The following is a 13,930-nucleotide window of genomic DNA, read 5'->3' as shown; positions in this document are numbered from 1 at the left end:
GCATTTGTTGTGGCAGCTGCTAGAAGACCCCGTGGAGATCATAAACAGCAAGCTGGAGCTTCAGGCCTTTGACCAAATTGACGAGGAAATCAAACTCATTGGCTACTTCAAAGGAGAAGACTCTGAACGTAAGATGCATGTGCCCCTTGGGGGACTCGGAGCCTTGGTGGGGGCAATGGGGGGTTCTTGGTTCCTGCTCATGAACATTAAGGGCATGAGATGCCACAGTACAACAGTTGCTGGAGGATGAGATGTACGTTAAGTGCCATCTTGATAAATGTAAAGCAGCAGCAAGCAGGACAACTTTGGGCAGCCTGGCGCCAATGCTGGAGCACTTCCTTCCTTTTCCAAGGATTTTTTTGCTGATTGCAGTCCCTGATCTGTGTGGCACGCTGGGATCTGTAGTTTTCCTGATCCCTGTGGGACTGCACAGAGCATGTCCCGTTTGCTGCACATGAAATGGTTCTTGTTTGTAAACCCTGGAAGGGTGGAAGAAACACAGTGCTGTCATCTGCTGTATCTTGTAATACTTTATAATTGATCTTCCCTTGTGGCTTCTGCGCTGATCAGAGTGAGACCAGCTGTCTATGACATCTTTTCTTCATTCCCTTTTTCACTTTCCAGATTACAAGGCATTTGAGGAAGCTGCTGAACACTTCCAGCCCTACATCAAATTCTTTGCCACCTTTGACAAAGGGGTAAGCATCCACAGACCTCACCACGGGAGCTCACAGCCTCCTTTCTGCATGGCTCAGAGTCTTTCAGTTAGAAAGGTCTAGGCTCTGAAGTAAGAAGTTAAGAGCAAACCTTCCCTAAATCTCTGGGTGTTGTGTTTTGGGTGCACTGGTGCAAAGAATGAGAGGATGTGGTCCTGGGAGTCCCGCTGATACCCTGCTTGAACAGGGTGGTTGGGCCAAATGACCTCCAGAGGTCCCTTCCAACCTTGCTGTTCTGTGAATTTGTGGTATAAATGGGATATGCTCAAACAGGGGTCATAGAAAAAAAATGGAACAAGAGGCATAAGGTGCAAGCAGATCCTGTGTTTATCACAAAGCCTTGCTCTTCCTTTAACTTCCATATCTACCACTTGCATGGTGTTTACCAGAGGCTCAGGATGTTCCCAGACTTAATATCTGGCTCCAGCTCCTCATTTTAAGCATTCCTCTGACTTGTGGTATTTGTATCTGCTTTTTGGGTTTGGCCCTGTTCCAAGACAAAAGGCCATTTCTGCAGTACAATGTCAGATCCATAACCAGCTCCATTAGGCTCGTGAGACTTGGACTCTGGCCTTGCTCTGCCCCAGTGCTCAACACTAGTAGTGCAGAAAGCATCAGTGGTTTTTATAGCAAGGAAAGATTCGTTTGTGTTTTGCTGGCCACCCCTAAGAGTTCAAGCTATGAGAGAGAGAAAACACCTTGACCTCAGCTCTGCCACTAGCAGAGGCTCTGGGTGGGCCAGGGGGCACCTCAGGCTGACTAACCTGTGGCCATCTGCCCTGCAACAGGTTGCCAAGAAGCTAGGCCTGAAGATGAACGAGGTGGACTTCTATGAACCGTTCATGGATGAGCCTGTTCACATCCCCGATAAACCTTACACGGAAGAGGAGCTGGTTGAATTCGTGAAGGAGCACAAAAGGTTCGTAGCATGCATGAGAAGCGAGCAAAGGTGTCCATCATCACAGGCTTGACCCTCCAGGGCAGCCTCTCAGTAAAAATGAGGATAAGCACCACCTTTTGGCTGTTTGCTGACCCACACTTGAGATTTTGATGGGTCTTTCTACTTCCTAATCCCACATAAACACACAGAGTTAAATATAAGGGCACAGCTACCTGTGAAGTGCTGGACTTTTGCACCCTTAAAAAACACAAGGGATCAGAAAAGAGCTAAAGAAAAACAGGGCCATTGATGCTGCTGGGACGCCATAAGTAGGGAGATTTGTATTCACACACATACACAGGGTTTAGACAGGAGCTTGTGTCTTGAATCTGCAACTTGGAGACAGATCTCTGCCTTTTTTTTTTTTTTTTTTTTTTTTTTTTTTAAAAAGATATGAAGGGGTCCTCTATTTCCCATGTACTCTCAGGTCACTTTGCTGACCTCCTGGACTTCCTGACCTCGGCCCTTCCCATCTTCTTTCCCAAGCTGTTTCTGTCAAGGAGCAGCAGCATCAGGAGGCTGATTAAACACAGTCAGCTAAATGCTAGCCTAATAAGGCAAGCTCTCCATCAGCACAGAACTGCAGTAAAAACTCCCCATGTCTTACATTTCTTGAGATGTTATGTTGCACTCAGTAAGAGCCATTTATTTTGTCAGTGCCAAGGCTCAGAAGGGAATTTAACGGAATCTCAAGAAATTGGATGCCTGCTCAGGTTAGAATCCCTTGATTACCTGTACAAAATGCTGGGGGTGGACCAGCATTTTGGGGGACACCCCATTTTGGTGTAGCAACATGGGGCTGAGTTCTGCTTCCTGAAGTCACCTACAATGCATTTACTTTGCTCTCTTTAGCACAGGGGAGCAACTGGTGTAAATGTGGAGAAATTCCACAGATATCAATATATATTGGCATGCTCAAAGTCCTTTACACCAAGCTTCCTTCCTCCAAGACCTTCCCCCAGAAAATGGCTAGGGAAAACATCTGAAAAGCCATGTACAAGTACATTAATGTGCATTCATTCACCATAATCTCTAGTTTCTAACAAAGAGCAATGAGGATGCTTTCTGGGTCAAAAATTGTATCCCTGACCTTGTGCTTAGTGGCTATTTCTTTGATTTTTATAGTCATTTTTTACCTCATTTCTACTTTGATGCTGAAAGTATCCAACTGAAATGGGTTCCACAGGTGAACTATGCATTGTATCATATGAGTATTCCTCTTTGTTCACTTTATACCTGTTACCTAATAATTTCACTGTATGCCTGCTATATCTTGTGTTATGAGGAACAATGACTAGCCATTCCCTGTTTCAATTCTTTTTATCATTCCTGACTTTTTACAGTCACTTCTTCAGTCACCTATTTTTCAACACAATGAGGTCTCCTCCAGTTAATCTCCATGAAACAGAGGCCATTCCATACCTTTGTTTACCATTACCATGTTTCCACTTACCTGTTTTAGTTGTCCCGTATCGCTTCTGCAATTAAATGGTTCGAAACACAATCATTTCAGTGTGGGGATGCATAGTCCATTGCCATACCAATACAATGTGTTTTGCTCTTCAGCTGCTTCCTAACCATTTGCAAACTTCTTTTTTGCCTTTTGCCTTTGGAGCTGCTGATTTCTCAATTTGTGACACCTGGGCCTCTTCGCTGAGAGGCAATAATTGATGATAACTAATTTAGAGCCCGTTGCTGCACCTGTACAATCAGGGTTGTTTTTCTGCAAGTGCGTTACTTCCTATATGTCTATCCATCATGCAGACACTCAAGTCTCAGGAGACACCTCTGTAACTCCTCACCGTCAGGCCTGGTGTTGGCCGTTTGAGTAATTGGATATGATAAGCAAATGCTGTCATCTTCCTATTTCCCAGCTTTTTCAGATTATGTAAAAATATGTTATGCATATGATCATGTCAAAGCATATGCTATGAATCTTAATTGGCTCCTCAGAGCCCTTAGGAACCTCTAAAAGTGTGAATCTCCACTGCTCTGGTAGCAAGGCAAACCAAAGCGACAGGTAACACATCTCCTTGATGCCACCTCATCCTGGCCATATGCTGCCACTCCCTTTACCAATTTGTTCTAGGCCCTCATCGACTGACACTTCTCTTTGCAGCAGCTTTTGGGGCTGGTCTGCCACAAATCACTGCTTTGTTGGGGAACCTCCCTGGACACTGATGCCACAGTCAGCAGAGCTGCAAAAGGCCACTTGTACTTGTCTGCTATGGGCTCGTGTCCCTTGGGTGCTCACCTCTCAACCTGCTAGGCTTTCTGACAGGCTTCCTGCTTTGGATATGTCCAAAAATATTTACTATTCCTTTTTCTCATCTGGTTTGAACTACTTCTCCAAAAAATTGCTTTGGTTGGTCTTGCAATTTAAATGTTCATTCCATTGGATATTATGATATAATTCTTCTTGCCAGAGGTTATTTTTTGCTTCAGCAGAGTCTGGGGGGATTTTTATGATGGAATTAAGCTGGGTTGAAACTAACAGAAGAAGGGAACAAGGCCCCATAGGGAAAAAAAAAGAGTGTGAACAGCCCAGGGACTGCAAAACAAAAGTGAATGGGCCAGCTCACGCTCTCAGCATAGACAGAACAATCTGCCGTGTGTGGCACTGATTCCCCCAGCGTGCCCCAGCACAGAGAGGCGTCTCATCTTCCCGAGTACAAATAACGTCTGCACTGACTCGAGAGGGGGCAAGGGCAGGGTTTTATCACCATGCATGAAAGCAGAAGTTGACCTACTCTGCCCCCAGGCTCACGCTCAGAATGTGATGGCTTACAGTTCTGATTCCAGCCACTGATCATATGTGCCATGGTGACCTTGACCTTGACACCAACAGTGTTGTGTGTGACGGTGCTGGACGTGTCCTCAAAGAGCCTTTTTGTCTTCTTTTCAGAGCCACCTTGCGGAAGCTGCGTCCAGAAGACATGTTTGAGACGTGGGTAAGCACATGTGGGTGCGGAGCCTTGCATCCCCTGCTTGTTTCCAGCAAGAAACAAACCCATTCTGGCTACCGAACCACATCTCTAAAGCTCCAGCCTCTGGCTAGGCAAAAAATAAACAAACAAACAAACAATAGTAATAACAATTTTTCCAGCATCATAAACAGTTAATTCCCAAGACCCAACTATTCTCCCCAAGAAATGGAAGACCAGAAGCTGGTCTCAGTTAAGTAACTACTCCAGCCTCCCCAAAAGGTATCTGTTGTTGAGTATCTCTGAAGCAACCAAGGAATACAGATGCAGAGCACCGTCGGGAAGGATTATCTAATGGGCATCAGTGATGGTGGTGGAGCAACCATGGTGGCCTTCTCACTGGAGGAGTTACAGAGATTGTACCAAATGGATGACTCATGGAAGTTGTGCTAGAGCAGCTGTACAATTCAAAATGCAAGCGAGGGCAGGCAATTCAGCTAATTATATAGATTGCAGAGCAAATCATCTGTTGATTGCTCTTCTCACAGCGTGGGAAAGCTGCAAGTCAGCGGTCATGAAGAACTAAGTAGCAGTTTGGAAAAGATAGCATGCACAGGTCTCTCCTGGTCTGCAAAGTAGGGGAAGAGGGATGGGGTCAAAATTAAAGAAAAATTGTGTATTGCAAATTATTCCTTTGCTGTGAATGAATAAGATGTTAATAGCCATTTAGGGAACTTTAACTGTCAGCTGAATGCTGGGAAAAAAAAAAATAAAAAAAAAAAAAGCTGAGCAGGTGCTTTATAGATGTTAGAGTAGTTGCAGTCATTCCTCCAAAAATCTCAGTACAGCAGTTTTAACAGCATTCAATATATAACACGAAATGCCGTGGGACTCAGAAGCACCAAAAACCCTGGGAATCTTTAATACAACAAGGCAAGAGATAATAAAACTGTATCAGGAGTTATGAGTCACTAAGGCGTGATAGGTTTTCATTTGTTTTGAAATACAGAATCTGTGTAGAACATGGTTTCCTAGATCCATTGAAGTCCCTCAAAGTTATTTTCGTGGGCTTCAGTGGGACCCAAATTTCACAGGCAGTGATTTTGATTTCATACTGAATACATTCTAAAATAACCTCCAGACAAGTATGAATTGTCAGTGGTGGGATATTTGCTTGAAAAACAGCCTGGGAATACAGAGCTCGCCTCTGCTACAAGCAGGAGACTTGCATCAACATCACAACAGGCTGGGTTCTGGTCTTGATGCAAGTTCAGAGAATCACCAGTGGCCTCACTGGAGTTACTCCAGCTTTACTTGCTGCATTGGAGGTCAGAAAATAGGTATATTAAATAACAATATATATATACTTATATATATATATATATATATCGGTTTTATATATATTTGTATTTTTCTGTCTGACAGTGCTTCTGGCAAATATGGAGAAAAAGCAACTCTATAGATTTTGCCAGCTGTAAGTGGCCTGAATCCCAAAGTAAATCTGCCCAGAATGCTCCTGTGAAAACATATTCCCCAAAGACACTAGCAAAGGCCCAACACCTGCTATTGTTTTTAAAGATAATGTTTTCCACTTAATCTTTCAGTGTTGTTTTTTTTTTTTTTTTTTTCTCTCAGTTTTTGATGGTGGCTTTGTCACCTCTGGGCTCAGAATGGAAAAGAAATTAGCATTTAGATGGGAATTTCTTCTCGCATTAAAACCAATTGAAATGGAAACCAGGACCAGCAGCGGGTGAGGAACGTGAAGCCGTTCCATGGGAGATGACATTCATAGCAGGCGGATGATGAAGCAGCCGGCAGATCGATTGGCCTTTGCCAATATCATTACCCATTGCTCACGTGTCTCATGGAGAGAAGCAGCCTCCCAGGCTGTCATTTCTATTCCCAATTCGTTTTAGCCTCAGATTGAGCCTCCCACTCAATGCCCTTCTCTGTTCAGAGACCCTCACATAAAGCAGAGACCCTTCCCTACCCAAACGATGCCAAATAAGCCACCTCACCTCTCATAAAGGGAGGGAACCTCCTTCACTGGCCCTGAAGGAGGATGTTTTGGGGCTGAGTGTGATGGGGAGATATTTGTTGTCCCAGAAGCAGTTGCAAATTGACGAGGTAAGGTGACCTTGGGCATGGTGGGTGAGCCCCTATTGCCATGCTCGTGGGTCCTCAACATTCTCTGCAAGCAAGGATTTGCCCCACACCATCAGAAGCAATCTCGCTTTTGCCATCACAGTGCCCACCTCATTTTTAGTCATGGCACTTCATCAATGCTACCCAAATAACCTGGTTCAGTGCCTGCTGCTTCCACAGCCCATCCTCACCTCGGCTCCCATTTCTGGTGTCCCAGTGGGGCCTCCTTTTGTGACTGTGTGTTCGAAGGTATCCCACCACTCTTCGTCTCCAGAAACCACCCTGTCCTCTCTCTCTGGCCCATCAATAACAGTTTTGTTGTTTGCAGGAGGATGACATGGAAGGAATCCATATCGTGGCCTTTGCTGAAGAAGATGATCCAGGTAGGAGGCTATTTTCCTCCTCGCACGACTCCCACAACTCCTACAACCAGCAAGGAAGTTTAGGCCTGGGCTACGAGATCTGTCTGTGACCCTGAGTCTGTCTTGCTGTGTGAACTGGGAATGTGCTGAGGGCTGTTTTTGTCACATGCGAGCAGGAAACCCGTGGGCACTGGTTCCTGAAGAGCCATGGAATCGGTGATTCTCGATGCCATCAGCGTGCCGAAAAGCTTCGGCCTCGCAGGGGCTCAGCTCCTCCCTTGCCACAAGAAAACACTGACAGTGTTCCACTCCGTGGAGGGATTATGAGGCTTAATTCATGTGTAACTAATTTCAATACCCGAGGAGGATGCTCCAAATTAAAAGCCTTATTATCAGAAGAAAAGGCAGGGAGACAGCATTTTAATGAGAATTATAAACAACTCCTGCGTTCACAGAGGGCGAGGGAAGTCAAAAAAAAACACAAGCAAAAGTAGCTGGGTGTTTGTGGGAGAGGGCTGCAGAGGTTCTTCTGTCATTTCAGACGGCTTTGAGTTCCTGGAAATCCTGAAGCAGGTTGCCAGGGACAACACCGATAATCCCGACCTGAGCATTGTGTGGATTGACCCCGACGACTTTCCTCTGGTGAGTGGCAGGGGCTGGTTTCCTTCCTTGGTTTGGTGCCTGGATGTGTGCACACACAGGAGCGCAGGAATCGCCCCAGCCCATGCACAGGCTGCAAAGGAAGGGACGCAGGACTAGGGGCGATCACTGGGAGCTGCTCATTTGGGTGGCCTCTCTCCCCTCCTGCCTCCATGCGTGGTCCCCTCCCCATGGGTTGTCCAGCTGAATTTAGACAAAGGGGTATTGCAAAGGTCCTGGTCTGAGTTTTCTTTCTCGCTCCCGCAGCTGATCACTTACTGGGAGAAGACCTTCAAGATTGACCTGTTCAGGCCACAGATCGGCGTGGTGAACGTCACAGACGTGAGTAGCATCTGTCCAAAAATCTGGCAATCCCAACATTAGAGTGCTCAAAATGCTGCGGCCCAAGGCAGAAAACAGATCTGCTGGCATCAGTAGGATTTCTGCCAAGTTCAAGGAGACCAGGCTTTTTCCCTGAGGAAGAAGCATCAGGACCACCTCATCCCTTTTTCAAGTGGAGCTCTAACATCTCCAACGTTGGGGTTTCAGTCTGAGCATGTTTCTGCTGCTGAGCTGCACACAACACACTTCTGCCAAGGACAGGAGTGTCCTTCCTGTGGCCTGAGCTTCAGGGCTTTGCCAGGTTTCAGTTTCCAGGTCTCACATTTCTACCCTGTCCTGCAGCACGCACCTTTGTCCATGCTGCTCTGACTGAACCTTGCTGGGTTTGTGGAGAAAAGTCATGCTTAGAGCAGAGAACTGGGGAAAAAGGAGGCTGTTTTTGCAGCAGAAGCAGAAAGGCACAGCTTGTATGTAGGAGGGAAAGATGGTCCCCAACAGATGACAGGGAGCAACCTCACAGATCAAAAATGAATAAATAAATGCACAGCTGTGATAAGAATATGACATAAACTGGTAACAGAGGGATCCTGCTGGGGTGAAGAGGCTGTACTAGGGTTTGTCCAGGCTGTCCTTCGTCTCAGCCACCACTGTGCAGGAGGAGGTGCTGGAGGGACTGGGGTGGGAGGAGGAGACGTGTCCACCTCCCCATCTGCCTTCAAGCTGGTCTGATGTCAGGTTGCCTGTGCACAGTGGCAGGGAAGGCAAAGCGATGGTGTTATAAAGAAAGCAAAGTCCCTGGATCTTGCCCATCCTGTTGAAGGGAATGAGAAGGAGGTGCTCATGTTGGTTTACGATCTACAGAGTAGGTGCAATGCTGGCTGGATGTGCCCGGAGTTTAGAGCAGCATCTGTTGGACCATTGGGCAGACAAAGAAAAAGAAAGAGAGCCAAGGTAGCATCTGTCACCTACCATCATGAGATAGTGTCGTGGTTTAACCCGACCGGCAGCTAAACACCACGCAGCCGTTCGCTCACCCTCCCCCCTCCCTCTCTGGGACGGGGGAGAGAAATGGAAAGTGAAGCCCGTGAGTTGAGATAAAGACAGTTTAATAAGACAGGAAAAAAAAAAAAAAATAACAAAATAATAATAACAATAATAATAATGATGATACAATGGTGATAATACGAAAGTAATAATAGTATGTACAAACAAGTGATGCACAATGCAATTGCTCACCACCCGCTGACCGATGCCCAGCCTAACCCCGAGCAGTCCGGCCCCTTTCCCCCGGCTAGCCACCCCTATATATTGTTTAGCATGACGTCAGATGGTATGGAATACCCCTTTGGCTAGTTTGGGTCACCTGTCTTGGGTCTGTCCCCTCCCAGCTCTTACTGCACCCCCCAGCCTGCCCGTTGGCAGGACAGAGCAAAGGCTGAGATGTCCTTGGCTTAGTATAAGCACTGCTCTGCAACAATTAAAGCATCGGGGTGTTATCAGCACTCTTCTCATTCTAAGCCAAAACACAGCATTCCACCAGCTACTAGGAAGAAAATTAATTCTGTGCTAACTGAAACCAGGACAGATAGAGGGACAGACAAGCCAGAAATTGAGCCCAAGTCTTCCATTTTTTTGTCTATATTACTAGCCCGTGATATATCTCTCTGCTGTATTTACTGCAGTTGGCTGTGTTTAAGTCACGTCAAAGTGACATTAAACAGCTATCAATGGAAATTCATGAAAGCAGGACTGTCAGCAGCAAGAGAATCATTTACAAAGCAGTAATAGGCAGGAACATATGCCTTATTATCTGACAGCCACTAAGAGACCTGTAGAAACTCATACTTTATCTAGATTTGATATAGTAAACGTTTCAGATTGTTGATTATAGTATTTGCAGGTTTTACTTCTTTCCTCTTAAGTCTGTTTTCCATTCCTCAAGAGAGAGATTTAAGAAAGTTCTAGGTTGGCTGGTGATATCTAAAACAAACACTGAGCTCATTTCGCTATTTCAGTGTTACATCACTGCTTTCAGCGGAGTTACACAGGTACAAAGTGAGGCTTACACAGCAGAGAACAAATAAACACTCCTGTTGGCTTCAGTGGACATAACCCCTCTGACCCCATCACTTCTCTAAAAACCTGCCAATGCAAACAGCAGAGCTCCCAGAGGCCCCCACTGGCCCCGGCACATTGTTGTGGCTCAGGACTAGTGCCATGACACGCTGCAGAATATTGCTGCTCTTTTTGCAGAGGATCTTTAGATGCAATGGGCCCACTCCTCTCCAGTTTGTCTGAACGTGTCCCATTTTGCCACAGGAACAGTCCTGGGGTCAGGGACAAGGTCATTTGCACGAAGTAAGAGCTGCGTGCTCAGTTTAAGGAGGAAAATATTGTAGAAGAAATACAGCATAAGAAAGCCCCCAGCATATGAAAAGCTCTTGCTTTTGCAACATCAAATGCTGTACGAGGTAACCTGACAGCGCCTCTGTGAAACAGGAGGCTGATCCTGTCTCACAGAGAGGGGACAGCAAAGGGAAAAGGGCTTACTCAGGTGTTTGCCCAAGGAACCTCTAGCAAAACAGAGAGAAAATCTTTCATTTCCAGGTCTCAGAGATAATCTAAGCCGTGCTTCCTGTCCCTGGCTAATAGCTGCAATTAGACAGCACATTCTTACTCCATTTTAGACGTGTTTTTACTGAACTCCCCACTTCACCCTTCCAGTTTATGGAAGCAATGCAGACAGCTGGAAAAAAAAGACTGGGGGGTGGGCATAGTCCAGGTAAAGACCCATAGTCCAGCTCTTGCTGACAGGTGTAAGCAGTGCAGGAGCAGGAGCAGGCATCAGGCACACAACACAGGGTGAACAACACCATGCTCTCCTCTAAACCCATCAAAGAGTCCCACTGCTCGCAGTCAGATGCAATGGCACGTTGTGGGGGAGCGGTAATTTTGGCAGAGAGATATTGTGGCTGGTCCTGCCCACAGGCAGCAGGGAGGGAGCTAATGGCACCACCATCCCTGCATCCTACCCGCAGCCCAGTCCTTCCCACCACAGTAACAACGAATCTGATCTCTTTGCAGGCTGACAGCGTCTGGATGGAGATCAGAGACGATGACGACCTGCCGTCAGCCGAGGAGCTGGAGGACTGGATAGAGGATGTGCTTTCTGGGAAGATAAATACTGAAGACGATGACGACGATGAGGATGACGATGATGATGACGACGATGATGACGACGACGATGACGATGATGATGATGACGACGACGATGATGATGACGACTAATTGTGACTCTGTACAGTTTGACTTGTGGGGGCTGAGAGGCCTCCCCCCGCGGCAGGTCCCTCCGTTGGAAGACCTGTGTTTGAGCGTCAGCAAGCACCGCCTGCTCCTCCTTTCCCCCCTGCCCTGCTCTCCCCGCCCTTGCTGGGACCCCCGGCCTGATTCTCAGCGGTGCTGAGCCACCAGGACTGCCCCCGCGGCGGGTGGCACCGGCAGGCAGCCAGCACCGCTGTAAATCATGCCTCCTTAGGAAGGACAATAGGAATCTGCAGGGAACCTGCCCCAGTGCCCAGAAAGCGCCCGCCTGCTCACTGCCAGAGGGACACAGGGAGCCTATTTGCATTTTCTGTGCTCATCGGCCCCGCGTGTACATCCAGAGACCAAGTCTCACTCCAAGACATAGGGAAGGTCACTGTAAAGTTTAGCCCTTTTATTAAACAAAATGCCCTTTGCAGCTATTCTGCCAAGACCACCGACTCTTGCAAGTTCTGCTGCAGGACACCGTAGCTACTCATTAACATGCTAGGAGCAGCAAAAAAGGTTTGGGAGAGGAGGAAGGTTTTAGGGACACTAGTTAATTTTTAGTGAGTCCATAAAACAACAGGATACTCCTGTATCAAGCAAAAGGCAGGGCAGGTGTTGTGATATAGGACATCACAGCTTGGAGGTTCTTGAACTTGGAAGTTTTTGAATGCTGGAAAGGCTGATTCAGGCTTGAGCCCAAACTCTGGAGGCTGAAGACCACAGCACTGAACCAAACCATTGGTTCTTAAACTCAGAGAAACACCAGAGCACACCCCAAGCCAGTTCCAAACTCTTTCAGCCAGGTCTGTGCTGGGGCCACCTTCCCTTTCAGGTGAGCTTCAGCTGGATTAAAGGTGGTTCACGAGATAGCATACTCCTGCCCATGGAAACATTCTGAGGGGCTTACCCTGAAGCCCCCAATTCCCCACGACCTTCCAAGCTTTAGCTGACTTTTAACTTAAATTCCACAATAGCATCGTTTCCCATGACTAAGCTGCTAGGAGGGAACACATCCATCCAACCACATTAGATGCTGGATAAAGTGAGTTGGGCTATGAGCAGTGAAAGCATTCGGGCTGTTTGGCCTTTACATATTCACTTGCAAAGTCGCTCCCTGCTTAGAGGCTGAGATGTCCCATGGTAGCCTGTGAGAAGCTCTTTTTACTGCAGACTGAGGAGATCAAGGCGTCATTTCAAAGCCAAGGGTGTCGCACACAAAGCAACTCAGTCCTAGCGAGTGCAGCTCCATCCATGTGCAGGTCACTTCAACAGTTAGGTCTCCCTGCTTCCCCATGCCAGCAGATTTCAATTGTCTTAGCTTATTAGGTTTGACAATAGTGCAATGAATGGAGAGCTTGGAGATAGCTTTATCTTTATAAATACATTTATAAATATATTTTCCAGTCATTCAGACTCGTTAGCAAAGATAGGGTATACATGTCCTCTCTTGAAACAGACAAAAAAACATTGATCTGGTCTTTCTTATGCTGACTCATGTCAGAGATAAGTGATGTTAGTGGAAATAACAGCGCAAGGGGCAGGAGAATCAGAGCTTACTATATGAATGTGAATTAGCCTGATGAGAAACAAGGTTTACACACCGTATATTTCCTTTACTGGATGAACTGCAAAGCAAGATTTTATAGATTTTTTTTTTTTTCCTGCCTATTGGTCAGTCTTTTTGTCTCTCTCCTTCTCTCTATACATGAGCTGAAATAGAAATTGGAAATTACTGGTATAAAAAGGCTGACGTACTGATATACTTCTCCATGTGCCACGTCCCATTGGTGGAAGGTGCCAGCATGAACAACACGCAGCTACATATCTGTGTATCTCTGTGCATACAAATGAATACCGTGCTGACGTGGAAGATGACTGTAGGCCATGCTACCTCCTCACTGAAGATCAAACAGTCAAACAGCACTTCTGAGGCACAATCTGTTAGATAATAGACAGGACAGCAAAGCCCCAGGTCAGCTATTATATGTTTGCCCTTTCTTGATTCTTTATGATGCATAAACACTGCCTGGAAGCCTCAAGCCAAGTGTGTTTGGGAGTGTTCACACTGGCATTGAGAACAACTCAGGCCCATCCCAGAGGACCTGGTGGATGGAGTCTTTTGGAAGGCTTGAAAATCAGCTTGCTCTCAGTGTGGAGGTCCCCTCCTCCATGTACCAGCCTTCTGCTCTTCCCTTTAAACCATTTCAACCAGGGGCTTGCTGGAGGACCCCAGCTTAGAGAGAGGGGAAGCAAGCCAGACTCATGGACTCGTTTATGCACATAGGTAGGAAACAAGAACAGGCTAAACTGGCAGTTTAGTAGTCTCTTGGTCTGTGATTAAGGGACAAATGCTGCTTATGTTGCTCCCCTGAGAAGAGTTCATGCTTATCTTTACCCTGGGGCTATTCTCAGGAGTAAAGTGTGCAAGATTTCATCCTGCACACGGTAACTTCTTTAGCAGCCTACAAAGGCCCTGCAGCTCCAGGTCAGCCATTGCAAAGTCCCATCATTGCCTATAAACATGAAGATTAAATGAAGAATCACTCTATTGCC

General features: G+C 46.5%; 1 protein-coding gene across 1 annotated transcript in view; it reads left to right on the top strand.

The window, feature by feature from the left end:
- The window catches only part of CASQ2 (calsequestrin 2), a 28,128-nt gene extending 14,993 nt beyond the window's left edge, over positions 1-13,135 (top strand). The window contains exons 4-11 of the mRNA XM_082775427.1: positions 17-128; positions 625-698; positions 1,505-1,635; positions 4,562-4,607; positions 7,054-7,108; positions 7,629-7,729; positions 7,994-8,068; positions 11,153-13,135. Coding sequence (XP_082631553.1) covers positions 17-128; positions 625-698; positions 1,505-1,635; positions 4,562-4,607; positions 7,054-7,108; positions 7,629-7,729; positions 7,994-8,068; positions 11,153-11,356 — 798 coding nt within the window. The 3' untranslated portion in view covers positions 11,357-13,135. The remainder of the gene's footprint in view (positions 1-16; positions 129-624; positions 699-1,504; positions 1,636-4,561; positions 4,608-7,053; positions 7,109-7,628; positions 7,730-7,993; positions 8,069-11,152) is intronic.
- Positions 13,136-13,930: the final 795 nt, after the last annotated feature.

The sequence above is a fragment of the Aythya marila genome (genome assembly GCF_965140915.1).
Source record: "Aythya marila genome assembly, chromosome: 1".
Classification (NCBI taxonomy): domain Eukaryota; kingdom Metazoa; phylum Chordata; class Aves; order Anseriformes; family Anatidae; genus Aythya; species Aythya marila.
The sequence above is the reverse complement of the archived record's forward strand: the minus strand, read 5'-3'. Positions and strand labels throughout refer to the sequence as shown.